The 22,359-nt window shown below is 31.9% G+C and overlaps 2 protein-coding genes across 5 annotated transcripts in view; one reads left to right on the plus strand and one right to left on the minus strand.

The window, feature by feature from the left end:
• Positions 1–21,262, plus strand: part of LOC113516889 (maltase 2-like) — a 65,461-nt gene extending 44,199 nt beyond the window's left edge. For 3 of the 4 annotated variants that reach the window (XM_052902622.1, XM_026901380.3, XM_052902621.1), the window contains 11 exons: positions 620–781; positions 2,078–2,257; positions 3,933–4,090; positions 5,224–5,349; positions 6,195–6,451; positions 7,248–7,446; positions 10,641–10,748; positions 11,400–11,550; positions 16,575–16,770; positions 20,336–20,473; positions 21,125–21,262. In XM_052902622.1, the coding sequence (XP_052758582.1) occupies positions 622–781; positions 2,078–2,257; positions 3,933–4,090; positions 5,224–5,349; positions 6,195–6,451; positions 7,248–7,446; positions 10,641–10,748; positions 11,400–11,550; positions 16,575–16,770; positions 20,336–20,473; positions 21,125–21,194 (1,743 nt within the window). In that variant the 5' untranslated portion in view covers positions 620–621 and the 3' untranslated portion in view covers positions 21,195–21,262. The remainder of the gene's footprint in view (positions 1–619; positions 782–2,077; positions 2,258–3,932; positions 4,091–5,223; positions 5,350–6,194; positions 6,452–7,247; positions 7,447–10,640; positions 10,749–11,399; positions 11,551–16,574; positions 16,771–20,335; positions 20,474–21,124) is intronic. The other variant, XM_052902623.1, reaches the window with a different exon arrangement.
• Positions 1–22,359, minus strand: part of LOC113516600 (dual specificity calcium/calmodulin-dependent 3',5'-cyclic nucleotide phosphodiesterase 1A) — a 295,443-nt gene that overhangs the window by 129,712 nt on the left and 143,372 nt on the right.

Raw genomic sequence — 22,359 nt, forward strand, 5'->3', positions numbered from 1 at the left:
TATTTATATTAAATACGAAATTTTAAATTTGGAACTTTAATTATTAAGTATATTATTTATATTAAAAATGATTTATTAAGTATAAAATATAAATGCTTTTTATGGTATTACATCCATGCGAAGCTAGGGTGGGTTGCAGGTCCTAAATAAATATGTGTATAGGATACTTGTTATTCCAATTTATATAAGCAAAGCTGCAGAGTATATTTTCTATTGTGAGGGAGTCAAAAGTGGTTCGAAATGGTTAATGTAATATTACACTCGGCTATGTCGTCAGTTCCTTATACTTTGAACTTGACTGAACACACTGTCGCTTGTCTAGATATTTTTTAACTAGCTTTTTAGCCGTTATTTGTTGTATTGCCTCTTTTTCTAACCTGTTTGTTGCTAAGGAAAAATCTAAGATAAGGTATCACAAAACGATTCATTGTAGGGTATCTACGAGTACAAAACATTTCGCTGTGAAAGTCGTTTCATGCAATGAAATATATAATTGTTCATAGAATGCTTTATAGGCTTCTTTCTATAACAAGATGTTGTTTTTTTATGTACGTTATGCGATATATCAGTAATTCAGTAAAATGTAGATAACGCAATATGATATAATTGAATTTTGCAGTGATGTGGAAGGTTTTGCTATTTGCATTTGTCGTTACAACGGTCCAAGGGAGATACGAAAATGTAAACATGAAACAAGATTGGTGGGAGACGGCCATTTTCTACCAGATATATTCCAGATCGTTCATGGATAGCGACGGAGACGGGGTCGGTGATATCAATGGTAATCTATGGAGGTTTTATGTTGCTTTTTTATATGAGAATATTCGAAATAAAAAAAAAAATAGAAAACAAGATGAAACAATAAATAAAATTACTGACTACTATGTTGATATAGCGGTTAACACAATGCCTTACCTTCCATTGTTCAGAGGTTCGATTCTTGTACCGTAGAAACATTTGTAATAATGAGAATATCATTGTTGTAATGGCTACCGGTTTAACTTACGTGTAATCAGATTCTCTCCCAGTCAACCTTTGGTAAAACTTGAAAATGGGAAAAATTGAAAATTGTAGTTTAAGAGGTCGGTGGTTATGAAATAAAACTCGTGTCATTACAGGGGAATCCAACTCATGTATTAACAGTTCCACAACTTTGCAATTAAAATACATTTCTATTAAAGCGACTTACCAAATTATACGTCTTTACTGGTCAATGTTCAATCAACAACTGTCAACTGTTGGTCTTTACTTCTAGTTTTTATGTCGACTATTTTTGGCGGGTAAATAATTATTCCGGAAATGACAAATCACCATTTTGAAGTTAAATCAAATCAGCAATGGTGGCACTTGACAACAGTTATGTTATGATACAAATATAATAAAATATTGGTATACTAAATGTAAAGATGCTAACAGTAGATAAACAGTTACAGATAGACAGTTATAGTTTTATTTTATGAATTTTTAATTTATCAAATTTTTCTGTAGTATGAGTTTTACGTTGAGTTTTACCTACGGTTAACAGCTTTGATTTTACCCTATAGTTTACCCTGTTGTGAAAAATACAATGTGTCACTATTATCATCTCTAGGGTGTCGTAAGACGCGACATGGGGAAAAAATACAATACACCAGTGTAGCAGGAGGAAAACTCAAAATAAAACCTCCATACGGAATACAGTCCACTACTCGTATTATGTGACGTAGAGTGAGAATAGTGTATCATTATTTTTATCCCGTGGGAATCGTAAGGGGATGACTAGGGAAACCAAGCATTCTATCATAAGGAAAATTTACTTAGCTGTCAAAAAAATATATCTGTTGAAAAAATATAAATAAATAAAAAACATGTTCACGAATCTTATCCCTAATGAGCCTAGCCAGCAGTGAGTTATAAAAAATAAGGGATAAGTCCTTACATGTTTTAAATTCACTAGAGAATTTAATGAACACCAAAATATTATTGATGTCGTCGTTAATCTATGTTTTCAATTATATTTATTGTCATTGAAATAAAATTATTACGTTATGAAATAAAAGTTTTTTTCAAATTTTTATTTTGTCTATATTTATTTCAGGTATAACTTCAAGATTGGAATATCTAAAAGAAATAGGCGTCGATGTCGCATGGCTGTCACCAATTTTCAAGTCGCCAATGCACGATTTCGGTTATGATGTATCCGATTACTATACTATACAACCAGAGTACGGTACTATGGAAGACTTTGAACATCTTTTGAGAAAAGCTAATGATCTTAGTGAGTATTCCAGTGTAATTCATAATATGATGGAAATTAATTTGAATTTGATTATTAAATTATAGTTAGTTAAAGAAAAACTAATTATAGATACTCTTTATTATGTTCTCCAAAAGATTACAATAGAAAATTTATTAAAGATACAAACAATTACAAGAAGTGAACATAGTGAGAAAATAATGAGCGGCCTTATTGCTAAAAGCAATCTTTTCCCAGCAATCTTAAACTTAATGCAATTATTTGTTAACTATTATTTAACTCAGTGTCTAAAGAATAAAGAAATTTTAAAAATAGATTTAGCTAATGATATTTTATAAACTGTTAAAGTCATAGATAGTTCATAATACAATACAAAGCTATTTCGTAGGTTTATAATTCAACGTTCAATCTATTATGTAAATGTATGCATTACTTTTGGATGAATGATCTGAATTATTCAGCTCTAAAGTTAGTTCACGAAGCGCATAAGCGCTTTAAAGTTTGTTAACAAGATTTTGTTCAAATTTCCGTCTAAAGTTAGTAGTTGTATTACTTTTTGTTTTATTTAATAAACTATTAAATAAATATCCTTACCAGAGGGAGACTTTGTATAAAAGTCGATTGCTTGGGTACCTCTGTCCCATGCATGTTTCAACCGTGAAGCAGTTGTGTTTGCATGGTTGTGTTTCGGTTTGAAGGGTGGGATATGACGTGAATTTACTGGGTACAGAGGAATAACACCTGAGTCCTCAGGAATGGCAATGCATTGGGGGTATCATGGGCGAAACAGTATACTCTGTTATGTTTATGGTACTGCTCATGTCTATAGGCGACGGTTACCACTTTCCATCAGGTGGGCCGTCAGCTTGTTTGCCATTTTAAGTTGTATAAAAAAAAAATCCTGTTGGAGATACTAATCATCATATCAGTATATCAGTGGTAAACTGTTCATAAGGGGGGTTTTGCCAGTTGTTGCTACATTTGGCAGATGAGTTGGCAAACGCAGTTAGCCTTTGGCGATGTTTTAAGAGGGACACTACTGACTAGCTATATAATGCTAATATTCTTTAGGTAATATTGTAAGGACTGGAAATGCTTGCAATATTAGAAAAAAATTTCGATGGTATACCCAATTAACATTATCAATTGGACATAACTTAGCGCAAATATAAATATATACCGCAAATACCCCAATTTATATGAAATCTGAGAATGTCAATATTACTTCTCTTAATCTTATAATAGCACTACAATAACAATTTACAAGAAATTTTTGGTTAAATCAAGAATGTCTTGTATATTGTCAATTAGATTGGGACGACCTTTGAATATATAAATTAGTATAGATGACTGAGCGACCTGATAGATTGATCTATTTCAAACAAATGTTTTATTAAACTTTATTTTTTTAAACTTATAACTGTTTTCGATGAAAAAAATATTTAGAAATTCGCCTATTATTTTTACAAAATATCAATTTAAAGAAAATATATAAAGTCTGGTGGTTTAAAACCGTTCCTTATGACAGTTTATGGGAGAGGTCTATGTCCAGCCGTGGACAGACAATGGCTGACATGATGACGATGATATAAAATCTTTTTATTGAATAAGTTTGAGTTAGCTAAGTGTGAACATGTCTGCTATTCCCTGTAGTTTAAAATCAACAATGACCTATAATTTTGTTCTATTTCTACAGACATAAGAATAGTATTAGATTTTGTACCGAATCACACTAGCAATGAGAGTGAATGGTTTATCAAATCATCGAATAAAGATGAATATTACAATGATTGGTACATTTGGGAAAACGGTTACCTCGATGAACATGGCAGAAGGCGGCCTCCAAATAATTGGGTACGTTTACATAGACGAGCTGTAATTATACCTTCTAAGCAAGTAAGTCGTGTACTTGGGTAGCTCTGTCTCATTCGTGTTTCTGAAGCAGTTGTGTTTGCATGGCTGTGTTTCGGTTTGTAGGGTGGGATATGACAATGAAATTACAGAGTACAGAGACATAATATCTTAGTTCTCGGAAATGGCATTGCTATTTCCGTAACGTATGAAGGATATCCTGGGCGACACGGTGTACTTTGTTATGCCCATGATACTGTTCATGTCTATAGGCGACTGTTACCATTTTCTATGGTGAGCCATCAGCTCGTTTTCCATTCTAAGTTGCATAAAAAACCTACTCATTTGTACTCTAATTACTGATTGTAATTGTAATTGTAACAATGAATGGATGTTATTTATAACACTTTCACGCCAAAACTACTGAACGGATTAAACAAAATTTAGTACATGGTTAAGTTATATCCAAACTATTGTTATATCTACCAGAGGGAGACTTTGTACTTTGACTTTGTTGTGAAGGGTGGGATATGGCGTGAATTTACTGGGTACAGTGGAATAACAACTGAGTCTTCAGGAATGGCAACGCATGGGGGGTATCATGGGCGAAACAGTATACTCTGTTATGTCCATGGTACTGCTCATGTCTATAGGCGACGGTTACCACTTTTCATCAGGTGGGTCGCTAGTTTGCCATTCTAAGTTGTATAAAAAAAAAAAACTTATCATATAAGATACTTTATATACTGATTCACGTGAGTGAGGCCGCAGAATACAGCGAGTATAGGAACGATCTATAGAATCCTTTATATTTCTTTTAATTTTACCAGTGAAACTGATTATTTTTTGTCGTAGAAATATGGGTCAATATTGATAGTACTGTTTGCGCCATGCTGGGTGTGCAATGACATGTTTTAAAGGAAAACGTGATGAAACGTTGATGATACTTATGTATATATAAATTTATAGCTGATCTATCGATGTGGGGAAAAAGTAAAAAATAAAACTAATTAATAAAAAATAAATAAATAATAATAATTTTAAAGTTAAGCAGCCATTTGAGCAATACACTCAGTGATATCTATTTTTAATTGAAAAATTAATTTTAAAATTACTATTTGTACTATTTATTTCAGGTCAGTGTCTTTAGGAAATCTGCTTGGACCTTCATGACAAATAGGGATCAATATTATTTACATCAATTTGGAGAAGCGCAACCGGACCTTAATTTCAGAAATCCCGTTGTTGTAGACGAAATGAAGGTATTTATTATTAATTTCATTATTAGACTTTATTCCTTATTTTCCATGATTTAATTGCATATTTCGATTTTAAATATAATAAATATTATATATATATATATATATATATATATATATATATATATATATACACCTATATATATATCTAAGTGAATGCAACTAATACGACACTCTTGATATATAATGTAACTATTTGAACAAAATATAATACAACAAAAATTTTCTCAATTATAATAAAATTGCAAACAAATATTACCTAAACACAGCTGCCACTGGATCAATAGATGAATTTCAGCTTCCGATTTTACGTTTTAATCCTCTTTCAATCGTAGGTAGAAGTACCTAAATGTTTTAGGCTTTTATGTTTTTAAATGTACGGTACATATATATTACCGAGAAGTACCGATATTTTTAAAAACAAAATGAAATTCTTGTAATAAGATAACAAATAAATCAGTATGTGTATATTCTTATATTATAATCTTTTATTTGTTTCAAATATTATATAAAACATTTTAAAACAAACAGTGAGATTGATATGATTGAAGGAGAACTTAAAAAATATATATATTGAAATCGGTTAATACGGTACGATAAAACGGTTTTATGCCAGGATCTGTTACCTTTTAAAATACGATACTATATTATTTATTGAATAATTCGTACACAGTTCATTCATTTCACCCAATGAATAAGTTCAAATATATTCTACGAAATAGGCGCATGTTCATTGTTCCATTCACTAGAATTGCAACAAATTATCAACTATCTTTTCATTGGTTATAATTATTAGAAATTATATTTTTTTTTATATAAATAATTACACAGTATTTATTGGATTGCAGAATATTATTAAATTTTGGTTGGAAAAAGGTGTGGCTGGTATGAGATTGACTTCCATAAACCATCTCTTTGAAGCAGACAAAGATTTATACGGTGGCCGGTATCCAGATGAACCCTTGACTGGGAAACCGGGATTAGGTCCAGAAGACTATGGATATCTGGAGCACATCTATACGAAAGATCAAGAAGAAGTGTACGATATGGTTTCGCAATTTAGAGACGTTTTTGATGCCATTAGTATTAGAAACAATATCACAAGGTAGGTAAAATATTGTAAAAAAAAAATATTACGTTCGAAGCTGCCGTTTTTCGAAGCAGCTATTTATTGTGATAAATAGATACTCTTTATTGTTTCCTCCAAAAGATTACAATAGTAAACTTATTATAAAAATAAATAATTACAAGAAATAATCACATAACAATAATGTGATGTGAAATTTATTTTATAATTGCAAAATTCCGCGTTCTAAATTCAATAATTTGAAATTTAACGTATCTTCGAAACATCATAAAATAACCGCATGCGTTCGACAAGGAATTCATCCTCACACGCTTGAACCTAAATGGTTACGTTCTCGTACAGTGCGGTTTCAAAGGAATTTTCTCCCGCGAACGCTCAGGCTGTGGAATGAGCTCGCTGGCAAGGTTTTCCCTAGAGATTAGAGTATGGGGTTCTTCAAAAAGGGTATATTAAGGTTTCTTCACGGTCGGCAATGCGCACATGACACTCCTAGTATTGCAAGCTACAGTGGCCGTTTACCATCAGATGGACTGAATACTTGTTTGCCATCTTCGTAGTATATAAAAAATGTCGTCATTCATTTTTTAAATATATGTAAGATATGTATTTAAGAAATAATTTGATTCTCACTGGCTTAACATAAAGGATATTGATATATATATAGATCTGAATATTCCAATAAAGGTTACAATCGTAAGCATATTTTATATGTTTTCGATAAGGGTAATGAGATCTCTAGTCAGTATAAATTTTAAATACAATTCTTTCCGCAAATCTTCAAAACAGATTTTATATATTCCCTTTTCCTCTTCAGAGTTATGATGACGGACGCAAATACAAATATTAAAAATGCAGTGAGGTATTACGGTGAGGGGATCCACTCAGGAGCACATATCCCATTCAATTTGGCCCTCGTGGAGGACTTGGATAGGGACTCGGACGCGAGGGATATAAAATATGCGGTGGATCGTTGGTTGACTTATAAGCCTTTGAAGAAACAAGCCAATTGGCTGGTACGTATATCCATTAGATTATATAGACAGAGCATCGAGTCTCAAAAGCGGGTCAACGTTTTGTCAGCTAATTGTCAAATTGGCTGACTCGTTTTCTCAGTGTTCAATGTACTTACGCACATAATGTATGTTGACGTACCTTCATTAAGATATTTAATAAATAAAATGAGTTAATAATAAATAACGTATTAAAAGGATGTAAAATTTATAAAAGAAATACTCATGACTATTTATTACGCAAAATTGTATGAAATTCTGGTCACGAGGGCGAAGTAGCGGGCAACAGCTTGGTCATTAGAAATCGATACGTTAATCCTATTAATATTTTAAGTTTGAAATTTCGAATGTTTGTTACTTTATCACCCGTAAATGACATGTTAATATATACTCTACTTTTATCCTCATCTACGCCAGCAAAATTACAGGATATAGTTAATAGTTTTATTATATCCATAATAGTACTTTATGTAAGACATTTGGTGGACATTTTTACATTTTAAAAAGTTGCCATTAAGGCTGCACACGCGACGGAAGCTTAAAAATGGAATAACTTTTCCCGTTTTCCCAACATTTCCCTTCACTGCTCTGCTCCTATTGATTGTAGCGTGATGAAAAGTATACTATAACCTGCCCAGCAGTATGAAGAATAATTGTACCAAGTTTCGTTAAAATCCGTCGAGTAGTTTTTGTTTCTATAACGAACATATAGACAGACAGATAGACAAAAATTTTACTGATTGCATTTTTGGCATCAGTATCAATCACTAATCACCCCCTGATAGTTATTTTAGAAATATATTTCATGTACAGAATTGATCTCTCTACAGATTTATTATAAGTATAGATTATTATTTCTATAATTCATTAAGTAAGCATTTATTGGTATAAGTATCTGATTGTATGCGGAAAATATTATACCTACTCCTCCATTTCTCTTCTGTTTTATGTTCTGTTTTTAAATTTTATAAAGAAATTTATAATATAACAAACTAATAGCAGAAGTTAATCATAAAGTTTTCAAAGTAATTTTAACATTTTTTTTTTCAGAAATGATAACTACAGAATTTAGATTAGCTAAAGAAGCTGATTTGAATTCTATGTCTTACAAATAGAATTTAAATCAGCCATTTTCATAATTGACGTTCATCTGTTTACTTGTGAAACGAATTTGAATTTTATAATCGAGCGAATACAAACGCAATTTAAACACTCATGTATATTTTATCAGAATCGGTCGAAAGAAATATGGGATAGCTATTTTCTTTTTCTCCATTACGGGAAGTTCATTAATTAGATGTTAATGTTTAAGAAAAGTTAAACGTACTCGCAGTTTTTAATATATGCATAAATATTTTTTTTTTATTATTTTTTTTTACGATTTTTCTTGCATCGTAATAATGTTAGTTGGGTTACTATAATCAGACTATCATCATACCAGCCTTTAACAGTCCACTGCTGAGCATAAGCTTCCCTCTTTGGTTTTGCCAGTAGTTGCTAAGCTTGGCAGGCGGATTTGCAACCGCAGTCAAGCTTTAGAAGTGTTCTAAAAAGGACGCTGTTGCCCATCCCTTGCTCCCCCTTAGTCGCCTCCTACGACACCCACAGGAAAGGAAGGAGCGGCCTATTCTATATCGGGACTACATGGTCAATTTTATAGAACTAGACTATACTGTATTGTAATTATTTATCTCGGTTTTATTCACTTTTCAAATTATTATTCAATTATATACTTCTACAAATGCTTCTACAAAGTAGTTTCAATATATCTATATTGCAAATAAACTAACGTAACTAAAATTGACCGAATTGCTTAAGAAACGAAGATAAAAAATATCACCGTATGTTTTATTAGGTACATTATTATTAGGTACATAGTGGTGGTAAATAAGTTACTTTTTAATGTACCTACGTCCTTTTTACGTATAAGCCGACGGCTATCTGGCTGTCAGCTTATTTGCCAGTCACATTAAAAGTGGTGACAGTAAATATTATCATTTTCATAAAGATCAAGTACATTGTAATGCACTGAGTTTATTTGTTGCCTTTCCTGAACATCATGGTTATGCTTCAGTACACTGTAATCAAACAATCAGCGATTTGCGAATTATGGGTATTTACAATTTAGTTTTATAATAGTAATAGTATGGGAAAAGGGATTGTTAGTAATGGAGACTGAGAATCCTATTGCTAGCAATATACCCAACCAGATCGACCTCCTCGCGGTTCCCCCTGGAAACTATCATAGTTAATTCCTGATGAATTCATCATGATGGGCTAACTGGTCTGTTTTCATTCTCATGTATCACCCTTCACTGGTGCCTCGCCAGCGTATCCCGTTAACGCAGGCGGGGTTACCATACCATTTTCACCCATGAAAAAAAAATAGTAATAGTATTGATCAAATCATATTCAGCCTTGTTAGCATGCAAATGTCAATAAAATATTCGAATTGAAATTTTATAATTTATTATTAGTATACTCAACAACTCGCCGTGTGTGTCCCACGCATAGAATGGGCCACCCCTTCCTTCCTCTGGGTTTTGTAATAGGCGACTAAGAGAGTTTAATGGTAGAGTGATGAGCGTCCCTCTTAAAACATCACTAAAAGTCTAATCGCAGTTGCCAATCCTACCGCCAAGCTTGGCAACTACTGGCACAACTTCCCTTCTGGGGAAGGCTTTTGTTCGGCAGTGGACAATTAACGGATGATATAACAACAGCGTAATAAGTTTTAATTACTAGACATTTTTAAGGCATTCTTAAAGTTATATACGTCAACAACGTTTTTGATAAGTGAAGGAAACTTGTTGTACAGATGTAAAGCCATTACAGTCAGAGTATATATATATATATATATATATATATATATATATATACTCTGACTTGCACACACACATGCACAAACACAGTCATGCAAACAAAGTTAATTTACGACAGAAGTACGAGTGGACAAATGTACCCAAACAGACGACTTTTATATAAAACTTAATAAAAAAACTCGTCAACTTAGGTACCTTTGATATAATTATATTATAACTACGCAGGCGTAGCGAGTAAATAATTTCATTAATATATAGGTAAAAGTGCGTTATTACTCTATCTTTAAATGACGCAATCAATCTTTCTATCCACTTGATTTCTCTAGTAATCAATAAAATTACGGGGGTGGCAGTACTGATAATTATTTCTTCCAGATTGGCAATCACGATAAAAGCCGAGTAGCGTCTCGTTTCAGGCCTGAATTAGTAGACGCGTTTAATATGCTTGTTCTACTACTACCCGGCATTGCGATCACATATATGGTATTTCATTATTTTAATTATAAACTAAATACTGATTAGAAACTAGTATTGGATTACAGAGTAGATGTATGTTATAGAATCTAATTAATATTAAATGAGTTACAGTTTATAAGATTGTTTTTAATGTTTGTTATGATTTAAACATCTGAATGGTTTTCAGTGACAATTGTCATATAGATAAACCTTATTTTAGATGAATATATGGTATTTTTATCATAACTATGCAAAAGAGTTTCTTTTAACTTCAAATTGTATAAAAATACATTAGAAATAAAAAAAAAACACAATATTATCAAAACTTGTTCACAAAAAATCCTTGAACATACATATAGAAAGGTTATGGAATGAGCCTGTTAAGGTTTTTTCAAGAGACTGCAGTATGGGGTTCTTCAAAATGGGGCTAAAGTAGTTTTTTCAGGATCGGCAATGCGCGCTTAAAACCCTTGGTATTGCAGGCGTACATAGGCTACGGTAACCGCTTACCATCAATTGGGCCGTATGCATGTTTGCCACCTCAGTGATGTAAAAAATAGAAACACTACTTAGAACTTTCTTGGAGTCGGTTATAAATAAAAAACGTAGTTAAGTAAATATTGATTTAAAAATAAAACTTGTAGCGTATGCAATAAAAAATATGTATACTCATCACAGGGGGAAGAAATTGGAATGATAAATGGTTTCGTGCCGTGGAGTGAGACGAAGGACCCTCAAGCGTGCAATACAGACGATCCCGTCAATTTCATACAAGTTTCCCGTGATCCTGTCCGTACACCATACCAATGGAACAATGGAAAAAATGGAGGTATGTTCCAGTAGATGGTAAAATAAAAATAAATTGTAGTTCCTATGGACATTGATGGTGGTAGAAAGGTCATTTTCGATATCGCCTATATCGGTAGGATATCTATTTTTTGAATATGTCAAAAGTTATCAAATATTATTTTTGGATATATTTTTATAATTATCATTATTATTTCAGCCGTTAAGTGTCCACTGCTGAACATAAGCCTTTCCCATAAGGGGAGTATTGCCAGTGGTTGCCACGCTTGGCAGTTGCGGTTGCGATTGCCAAGTTAGTAGAGTGCCAAGGTAGTTGCGCAGTTAGGCTTTTACAGATCTTTGAATAGGGACACTGCTGTCCATCCCTCCACCATAAGCTTATATATAATTTTTTGGGTAACAGACTTAATATATTTGTTTTTGAACTAATATATAGATATTGCTATATATTACCAACCCCTAATGAATTGTGTTATTTTAGTCGAGGATTCTTAGATATTATACCCACCTTTGATGTAAAAGTGTCCTTTGAGGATACAAAGACAACAAAAAGTATATACTGATTCATTTATTTCTCATCTATGAAGTTAATGCGTTGGTTTTATAAATAAAAAGATATATTATTAGCGACTTGTCCTGGATTTGTACTTGTTTATTTTATTATAAAACAATGTATTTATAAGTTTATTTATTGTACATATAAATATTTCATAAATGAATATTTAAATAACCGTGAAATCCGCATCAAAATACGTTGTATGAAGTAAACGGAGAAAAAAACTTTGTTTTATACTCGTATGTGGTGAAATCATTAGCATCTTTAAGGAATACAGCTCTAAAGAAATATTGATTGAGAAACGATAAAAAACGTTGAGCTTTTCATATTAATTTGACTGCTGCATGTACTGTGTTAATATGGGAGGCTCAAAATGTTTATTTTCTGATCCAGCATATTGACTTATTTTTTTTTATATAACTTAGAATGGTAAACAAGTTGACGGCCCACCTGATGGAAAGTGGTAACGGTCGCGTATAGACATGAGCAGTACCATGGACATAACAGAGTATACTGTTTCGCCCATGATACCCCCCATGTGTTGCCATTTCTGAGGACTCAGGTGTTATTCCTCTGTACCCAATAAATTCAGGCCATATCCCACCCTTCAAATCAAAACACAGCCATGCAAACACAACTGCTTCACGGTTGAAACACAAATGGGACAGAGGTACCCAAGCAATCGACTTTTGTACAAAGTCTCTCTCTGGTACTTATATTGCTGTCATACTCGCATTATTAGAGCTTGTAAAAATAATATGTCAAGGTTTTTTTTTGTAATGGTTGTAGTTGGAATGATGCGTCTGTGAAATTACGAATATATAATGGCGGGGCATCAATGGAGGATAAAATGATGAGGCTGAAGTCATGAAAGTTGGCCTATCGTGGCGTATGTGATAGGAATTTATCACGATGGTTTTTAGGAGGACCACGTGGAAAGGAACTGCGTAGAGGTGAATCCGCAACAGTGTATGGCCGTCAAAGAATTCAGACTAAATGATACTTTATTGATTGGAACATACATAGGGGCTTATATTTGAGAATCGGGTTGAATGAAATTTAGTAGCGCCATTACTAGCAATATGCTCTATCAGGTCGATTCCCATGAGATTTCCCTTGAAAACAATCGTGATTAATTCTTGTGCAATACGTCACGATGGGCTAACTGATCTGGTTATTTATTCATCAGTCATCCCTCACTGATACCCCACCAGCATTCGTCGATAGCCATGTCGATAGCATTCCATTATCATCGATTAAATACCTCACTCTCTCTATATATAGACACGAAAATATTATCTTCTTTAGAGTCTTTAAGACGAAACTGAACTTATTAAAACAAAATTTATTTAAGTACATAATTATTATATATTATATTCCTGTTCAGCGTGTAATATGATATTACCTACCTACACAGAGTTCTTATGATACCATATTTAACATTTATTGCCAATTTGGAATAATGACGTAAGGTTAAGTGTGTTTTGATAACTTTATGCCTATATTATAGGTACTTGATGACGTCATATAATTTTATAGCGAAATATGCACAATATAGGTAAGTACCTACCTGCCTACTTGAATCCATGATATATGTATAATGGTACCAATAAATTTATTACACTATTTTTAGGCAATTACCAAAAGAAAGGTATTTGTTTAAAAATAAAGGCAAAAAAATATAGTTTAGGTTTACGATTTAGGTTAGCGATATTATGGATTGTATATTGATGTATATGATGTAATCAAACGATGGGTTTAAAAGGAAAATAACTATAATAAAGAAAACTACGAAAAATAGATTACGACAGCATAGTAAAAGTGACAATTGTAAAAAACAAAAGTATAAAAATACAATAAAAAAAAGTCTTTAAAAATAACTAAGGAGTTTGCAACACCGCTCCTTCCTCTCCTGTGGGTATCATAAGAGATGATAAATGGTATTTAATGGTCAAGGGATAGGCATCAGTGTCCCTCTTTAAATATCACCAAAGTCTAATTACGGTTGCCAATCCGCCTGTCAAGCGTAGCGACTTCTAGTAAAACTCCCCTTATGGGAAAGCCTATGTCCAGTAGTGGACAGTTTATATGGTGATGACGATGATGAAGGCTTCCCAAATCATCTGATTTTTTGCAACTATATTACGCGATTACGTCATTCAATTAAATTTTGAATCAATTCTAAAATTTTTTTTTCCATCAAGAGGATTATTAGTTTAATTTTATTTTTAGAAACTATTGTTTTCATTTGTGGAGCAAAAAACAGCTCGTTGCAAAGCAAAATCTAGTTTCGATGCATTCACAATTAGTACTTGAAAAAATTAAAAGGTTATTTACCGTGTTTGATTTTCTGTTTGTTATATTTGATATTAAATGAAAATATGGTCAAAAAGTCAACCTAAAACTAAGAATATTAGCAGAAATTAAGGGTACATCTGCGAGTTTGACGTAGACTTTAAAAAAACTTTAGAAAAATAACTTAAACTTTTAGAAAGGGGAGAAAGGGATTGTTAATAATGGCGACTGAGAATCCCATTATTAGCAATATACCCAACCAGGTCGACCTCTTCGCGGTTCCCCCTGGAAACTATCATGATTAATTCCAGATAAATCCATCATGATGGGCTAACTGGCCTGTTTTGATCCTCATAGATCACCATTCACTGGTACCCCGCCAGCGTATCCCGTTAGCGCAGGCGGGGTTACCATTCCATTTTCATCTAATAAAGAAAAAACTTGTAGAAATATTTAAAAAAATATAGTGAGTAGGTGTTTTCTTATATCCAAATTTCCGAATAAATATGAGATCCGAGTAGTAATTTTAAAATATACGGCACTAATATTAAAAGCTTAGAAAAAAAAGTATTTTTATAACACAGGGGACAATAGAACATTTGATTCACCTGATCGTAAATGTCTACCGCCGCCCATGATCATCCACAACATTAGCAGCATTGCTGGTGTACAGCTGGCCTTTTAAGTAGGCAAATTACTCTATAAAAACAGCTGCGATTGTAAATGCACCAATAAATAATGAGATGTTTCGTAGATATGTAGATGTAGTATTTATATTTAAATTTTGCTTTGCAATAGGTAGTTTTTTGCTACATAAAAGAAAAAAAGGCAGTTAAATAATATGGGAGTCATCTACATATAATAATTCTAAAACGATTAATGACAATCGTCCTGAAATCGATAACATTATCGTTTCTAATCGTGTACCCTCATCGGGAAAAAATTCAGATGAGTTGAAAATATCTTCTTTTGAAAATCTTGTCTATATCATAATATTGTGTTAGGTACAGCAGTATTTACAACAGAAATTCTATAATCGGACGGCATAAAGAATACATTATCGTACCCGCGGGTACGAATTTACATCACTTTTGAGGATAAACATAAATTCATAGCACGAAGTGGAATCCATTTTGGCGACTCCTTTTTTGTACATATGAAATCTTTTTAACAATACTATAATAGAATTCAATAGAGTTATAAAACATTATTATCTTACTAATGTTATTAAATAAGACGCAATTAAGAGTTATATAAATAAATGGACATCAGATATCTAAACTCAATCAAATTAAATCAAAACGGTACTCGACAATAACGTTGACTGCTGCTGTCGTCAAGCGCTGTCAATTTTCGTCTATCAAAGAGTTCGCTTAAAACTAATTAAGCAGCTAAACCAAGTAATTATTCAAGAGATATTCTTAAGGTATTTTTAAGCACACGAGTTTTCTGGTGTTGATAATTTTTTTGGGCATTTTAGAATACAATTTGGGACATACTCAACTCCGTCTACCATATAATAATTTGTAAAATGATAATAATAAATTTATCTATTATCTTCATGTCAAGTATTTAGCGGAGTAGGCAGAGACAACTGAATGCTAAATACTTCTATCCTTACATAATAATATATATCTTGCTTCTTTGTCTTTCATAACATGGGAATTTGTTAACTTTTAGTTTTTGCACTTTATGTTTTGTTTTATAAGAGACAGTAATTAATGCGATGATTTAAATAAATTATCATAGTTAACCTAAATGTTGTTAATTCCCTTCTCTTATTATCATCATAATCTCAGCCTCTATCTGTCCACTGCTGAACCTAGGTCTCCTCCATAGACGTAGGCTTGAATATATTTATATATAGTGATTCAGAAGGAGTAAAAGAATGATTTAGTACGAGCTGGTTTAATGAATAATATTTACAATAAACCAATTGATACCTTTCAATATATATATTCCAATATATATATATTCCTTAAAACCAATTGCTAAAAGTAAGAAGATTGTCAAGGACGTCACTATTTATTTTTCTAAACCTAAGTAGGATTGAAATAGGTTGGTAGCCTACATCACTTTTCCCTTTGAGACCTGGTTAAGGGCGATAAAAATTTAGAAATCCCTTCTCTTATAAAATATGATAATTTATATTAATAATAATTTAATCGATCAGTATTTATAAATTATTTTAACAGGATTCTCAACAGCAGAAAAAACCTGGCTTCCAGTTGCTGATGGCTATGAACAATTGAACGTGGCCAACCAAAGATCGGCCGTTCGATCCCACTACCAAGTTTACAGGACTTTAACAAATCTACGTATACGACCTGCTTTCAAATATGGCCGCTACGAATCTTTAGCTTTGAATAGTGACGTGTTTGCATTTAAAAGGTATGTAGTATTTTTCCATTATCCATTTCCCGCAACTTTGTTCGCGTGAATTACACTATAAAGTATCGTACGGGTTAAGATTCAATATAATCGTATATTCAGTTTCATTCAAATCTGTTTAGCTGTTAAAGCGTGATTGAATAACAACCATACAAATATCTAAGTGGTTACAAAAATGGCATAAGAATATTTACGATATTGAACAAGTTTTTCGAAGGACGAGCAAAAGTTGGAGAAATATCCACCACATAAACTGAACGGGCACGTAATCGATTTAGTGAGAAAAGTTAAAAAATGGTTTCCTTATTTGGCACGATCTCGGTGGAGTAGTGATTTTACATTCTTTACCTCACTTTGCAATGATTGCAGCTTCGATTCCCGTACGGTAAAAATATTTATCTTCGTATGTTTATTTTCTATTCACGAGATATATGAAGAACATACTAAAGTTAAATAACTTTTTTTTGGTTATGTTATTTTTTGACGGCTGTTTCAAAGACGAAGTTGCAAGGGAAAGTTAGTATTTAATAAAAGTACTTAAGTATAAGTCTATCTCTATCTATATATTGGAGATAACAAACAAATATATAAATTCATTTTTAATATTTATAACTAACACTGTAAATATTTTAATACTAGGCCTACTACTAGGATACTCAGGACTATAAGTTTTTTAATACTTATAGCTCTGTGTAATAAGATCTAACAGTATTTATTTATTTGACGTGCGCTCCCCGCATAGAATAGGCCACCCTTTCCTGTCACGTGGGTGTACAAAAAAGGTGGGTGTGTATAAAAAGCGACTAAGGGAACTTAATGTTTGAGGAATGTGTAGCAGTATCCCTCTTTAAATATCAGAAAACATCAAAAACATCATTCAAAGATTGACTGGGGTTGCCAACCCAATTGTCAAGTATGGCAACTATACTTGACAATTGGGTTGATGTTGATGATTATAATTTATTTATTACTAGCATTTAACTTATATTTATTACAAATTTTTCTTTAGACAAACATGTAGAGGGGCTAAATAATTAAAGTAGATAGTTTAAGCAATTAAATATGAAGTATGTTTTAATGGTGCATTAATTCATAATGTCTGTAATACGAATGTGATCTATCAACAGTCACAGTGTCATCGATAACGACCTAATAGAACGTACTTGACCCAATTTTATGTAAAGGGTGAACTGTCACGTTCCAATCCATCCATCCATCAATTCATCGAAAGTATTTTTATTTTTCATCTACAAATAAGTCGTGTAGTTTAGTTGGATTACATAAAATTTTCATTTTAGATATTAATATTATAAATGCCATGTGGCCCCGACATAGAATAGGCCACCCCATCTTTTCTCGCAGGTGTCGTAAGAGAGAATAAAGGAACTTAGTGGTCAAGAGATGGGCAGTAGCGTACCTCTTAAAACATCACCAAAGCTTAACTGTGGTTGCCAACCCGTCTACCAAGTGTGGCAATTACTGTCAGAGATCCCTTATGTGGGAGGTCTATGTTTAGAAATGGACAGTTAACGGCAGATATGATGATGATTATAATTATAAATATAAAAAATCTTATAGATGTTTGGATGTAGTGTAATTTGTTGTACAGTTTGATCCAATGGTATTTGTATCTAGATCGAGCTATTTGGGCTGAGTATATTTGCAGCTACGCTAAGAATACTGTTAGATGATACATTAATGAACATTTGACTCCTATCCAATGGATCTATTAAAGTGTAAATTCATTCGTAATGGGTTAATTCGTAGTAGGTAGTTTTAACCGATAATCTGTCCGCGTGGCTGAGGTATGTTGATTCATCAGGATAAAAATAGTTTATTTTTCTCCATTTCAAATAAGTATATGTACCTGTGTAAAATTTCACAACGATTGGTTGAAACAAACAAAGAAATAAATTCACATTTGCTATGTTTAAGTAGATTTGATTGATTGAGATGCATTGTAAACATTTTTAAATCTTTACATAAGTAAAGAACATGTTGTGAATTTAAATTTAAACTGGAGTTTACAATTTTGTAGAGGCTACATTTCTGTAGCCTCTCTCAGTGTCTTCTATCATCTGTTCCATGAGGAATACTCAGAAGAACTTCATTCTTTTATTTTACCTTCCCATTTCTGATTTCGCTCCACGAGAATGGACCAGCAAATGCATCCATACACGGTCGGCCGTCCGCGCTTGCGTACAAATAAATTTGCCAACTTTTATGTGAACGGTACCATAACAATATGAAATGACTTTCTCAGGACGTGTTTCCTTTATTCCATAACATCGGATCCTTAAAAAGTATCCATCTATCCTTCAAATGTAGCGTGAAAAAGCACTTAGTACAGCCGGTATAGTGCAGTCAACCACTGAAAGTAAATAATTCTCTTTTCGGTTAATAGTATTAACGCTCCATATTGTCTCTATATTTGCTCAGGATGGTATGGTCGCATATCATGCTATAATAAAAAGAAAAACATTTTTGTATGACCTTCAAGTAAATAAAAATTTCCCCAAATTCCTAAAAAGTTCCTATCATCAATATTATCACATTTTGGAGAATCCTCTTGTGTAACTTCCTTTTTACCTTTAACTGATAAAATCACAATATAGTATTGTTTCCATGACATAATATATTGTTACCATATCTTTTACTTATCAATAATATTGCGAAGTGGAAAATTGTATTTGGTTGCTATTGTTAGTCATAATTGTTGTTTATAAAAAAAATGTGGGTTATATCAAAAGGTAACATCGAGTACGAGTATACGTCAAAATGTAATGTCACTCTATCGTTAAATGCACACACTTCAAGTAGGTCTTCGTTATCTATAATATTATGTTCTTTACGATATATATACTATAACAACAAAAATAATATAGTCCTTTTCTTTTTTTATTCAACTTAGAATGGCAAACAAGTTGACGGCCCACCTGATGGAAAGTGGTAACCGTTGCACATAGATATGAGCAGTATCATGAGAATCTAATGAATTAATAGATATAATAAAATCGTAACTGGTCGTTTTTTGTATATGGAAGATATATAAAAAAAATCTATTATAGAGGGGCTTTATGAACACAATAGAACCCAATACAATGATTTTTAGAATTTTTGTTTGTTTATCTGTATGTTTATGCACGTTAATTTCAGAAACGGCTTAATTGATAAATTTGAATACAGATTAAAATACTAATGCATTGCGGTTTGCTCCATTTAATATGTAGTGTTTGTTTTATTTCAATCGGCTCATAAATAAAAAAGTTATATAAAAGGTTTTTTCGTCCTTATAAAAATAAAATAAAAGTAAAATTCATCATCCATATTTTTAACACATTTTTTTCATTAATAACTGTCAAATCTCTATTAAACTACAGCAGGTGTTAACACAAAATGTTTTGACATAACATAAATTGATAAATGTTACACTAGCAAAGATTTGGAAAAATTTGGTTTCTACAACTGTGTAGTTCACACTCAGCAGACGTGATTTCATTGTTAAAAGTATATGATGAGATGTAGATGCATGATAAACGATAAGGTTAACCACTTGTATTTGCAGATGGTACAACGATGATACTTACGTGATCGTAATGAACGTTGGTAAAACATACCACGTTGTTAATTTGACAGCTTTCGATCTAGTTTTCGGGCAATTGGAAGTAGAAGCGAGCAGTGTTCTGTCATCGAGATCTTACAGGTAATTATTGCATCTTCACGTCGTGAACCTTTTTGGGGTAGGCAGTGAGAATCGTGCGTTAATCTTAAATACAGATTCTACAATGTGTGACTGTGTTAATACATGAGTTATAAATCCCCTTTTATACTAACTAGATATATTTTATCCTAAAGAGGTCGCAGCTAAGGGAACAATAAATATATATATATATATATATATATATCCTTATATATATATATATATATATATATATATATATATATATATATATATATATATATATATATATATATATATATATATATATATATATATATAGAGCAAGAGAAGGAGACGAGAAATCTATATCGAGCTATTTGGCCAGCGTAGTGTTAGTAGCCTAATATGCTTCTCATATGGTTTGAAATTCTTGCACAGAAATAGTACATAAAAAGATTAGCAGTTTGTATGACTTGAATGGATCTATCTACAATATTTAATTAATTTGGAAACTTTACTCTTAGTAAATATCATTTGGAAAACTACTCAACCTGCATGCGTGCAAAATGGGAGAAAATTTTATTGATTATTAAAAATACAGTAAATTTCTAACTTATTAATTTATATATAAATATATATAACTAATAAACTAAACATAAATAATATAATAACGATAATTATTTTAATTTCCAGTGATAATGTTCAAGCCAATTATTTAGATCTCACCGCAGACGAAGCTTTAGTACTCAGAATGCAGATCTGAGAATTTAATTACTCACTTCACTTAATTATTTGATATATTTATATATAATAAATAAATACAATTTTAACTGCAATGTTGTATATTTTTTTATACATATGAAACATTCAGAAGAAAACTGTAAGAAACAGTTGTGGTTCTTTCTTGATGAATCAGTCCCACCAGTTAACCCAGTTGACCTGCTTTGATCCTCACCCATTATCTATCACTGGTTTCCCGTCAGTGTACATTGATAGATCAGGCGGAGTTATCATTTCATTATCTTCTATTAAAAAATATCTAGAGGAAGTACTTAGATTTTCTCTATAATTTTGATTATCTTATCTGTCAGTTTGGTATTCCTTTAGAAACATCACTAATGTCAGATAGTTCAAAATTTTCCATCAATATCAAACAGTGCATATATTCTTGCTGGCTAGTTAAATGCTATGTATACGGCACTTCAAAATGAAACAGTTCATAGGATGCAAAGAGATCAAAAAATAAATTTTGAGAGATTTTATTGTATTTACCCCGAATGAAATAATTTTTTGTGAAATAAAATTTATCTTAAAAAGTTAGTTTCATGATGCTCCTTTACGTACTGAGTGGTAACCGTTGCTGTTCAATATGTGAAGCACCTAAATTATTCTTTAAAGATGTTTATGCCATAACATAGTGAAGAATATATTTTATCCATTAATTTTACTTCAGTATAGCAACGTATTTAAGTATACAAAACCGTATAAGTACTGAGCTGCTTGGACAGCAGTGTAATAGTAATTTAATATCCTCCTGTTATGGGGATACGATGCGTTCGTATTGGAACGTTAATGGGTCATTGTGATGACTAAGAGGATAAAGCCGGAAAACTTGAACCAAACGCCAAATAGTAAGAGTTAAAGAGTTCTTTCTATATATCTGGTTTTATGCTTTTCACATTTGCATCTGAATTCATTGAAATTTTCTCAGGAATTTATTCATAACTAACAATTTGTTTCTGGCTTTGCATGAGTAGATAGAAAGATAAATTGATATAATTTAATATTAGCTTTAATAGAAAAAAAATTAATACATATAGGTGGCATGATCATACTTTCATAGGAATATTTAATGTATTTGAAAATAATATATAACTTATGTTACTTGAATTTTTAAAAGGCTGAACAGTTTTTAAGTTTATCTGTTA

This window comes from Galleria mellonella, unplaced genomic scaffold (assembly GCF_026898425.1).
Source record: "Galleria mellonella isolate WM207_F2 unplaced genomic scaffold, CSIRO_AGI_GalMel_v1 utg93, whole genome shotgun sequence".
Lineage (NCBI taxonomy): Eukaryota > Metazoa > Arthropoda > Insecta > Lepidoptera > Pyralidae > Galleria > Galleria mellonella.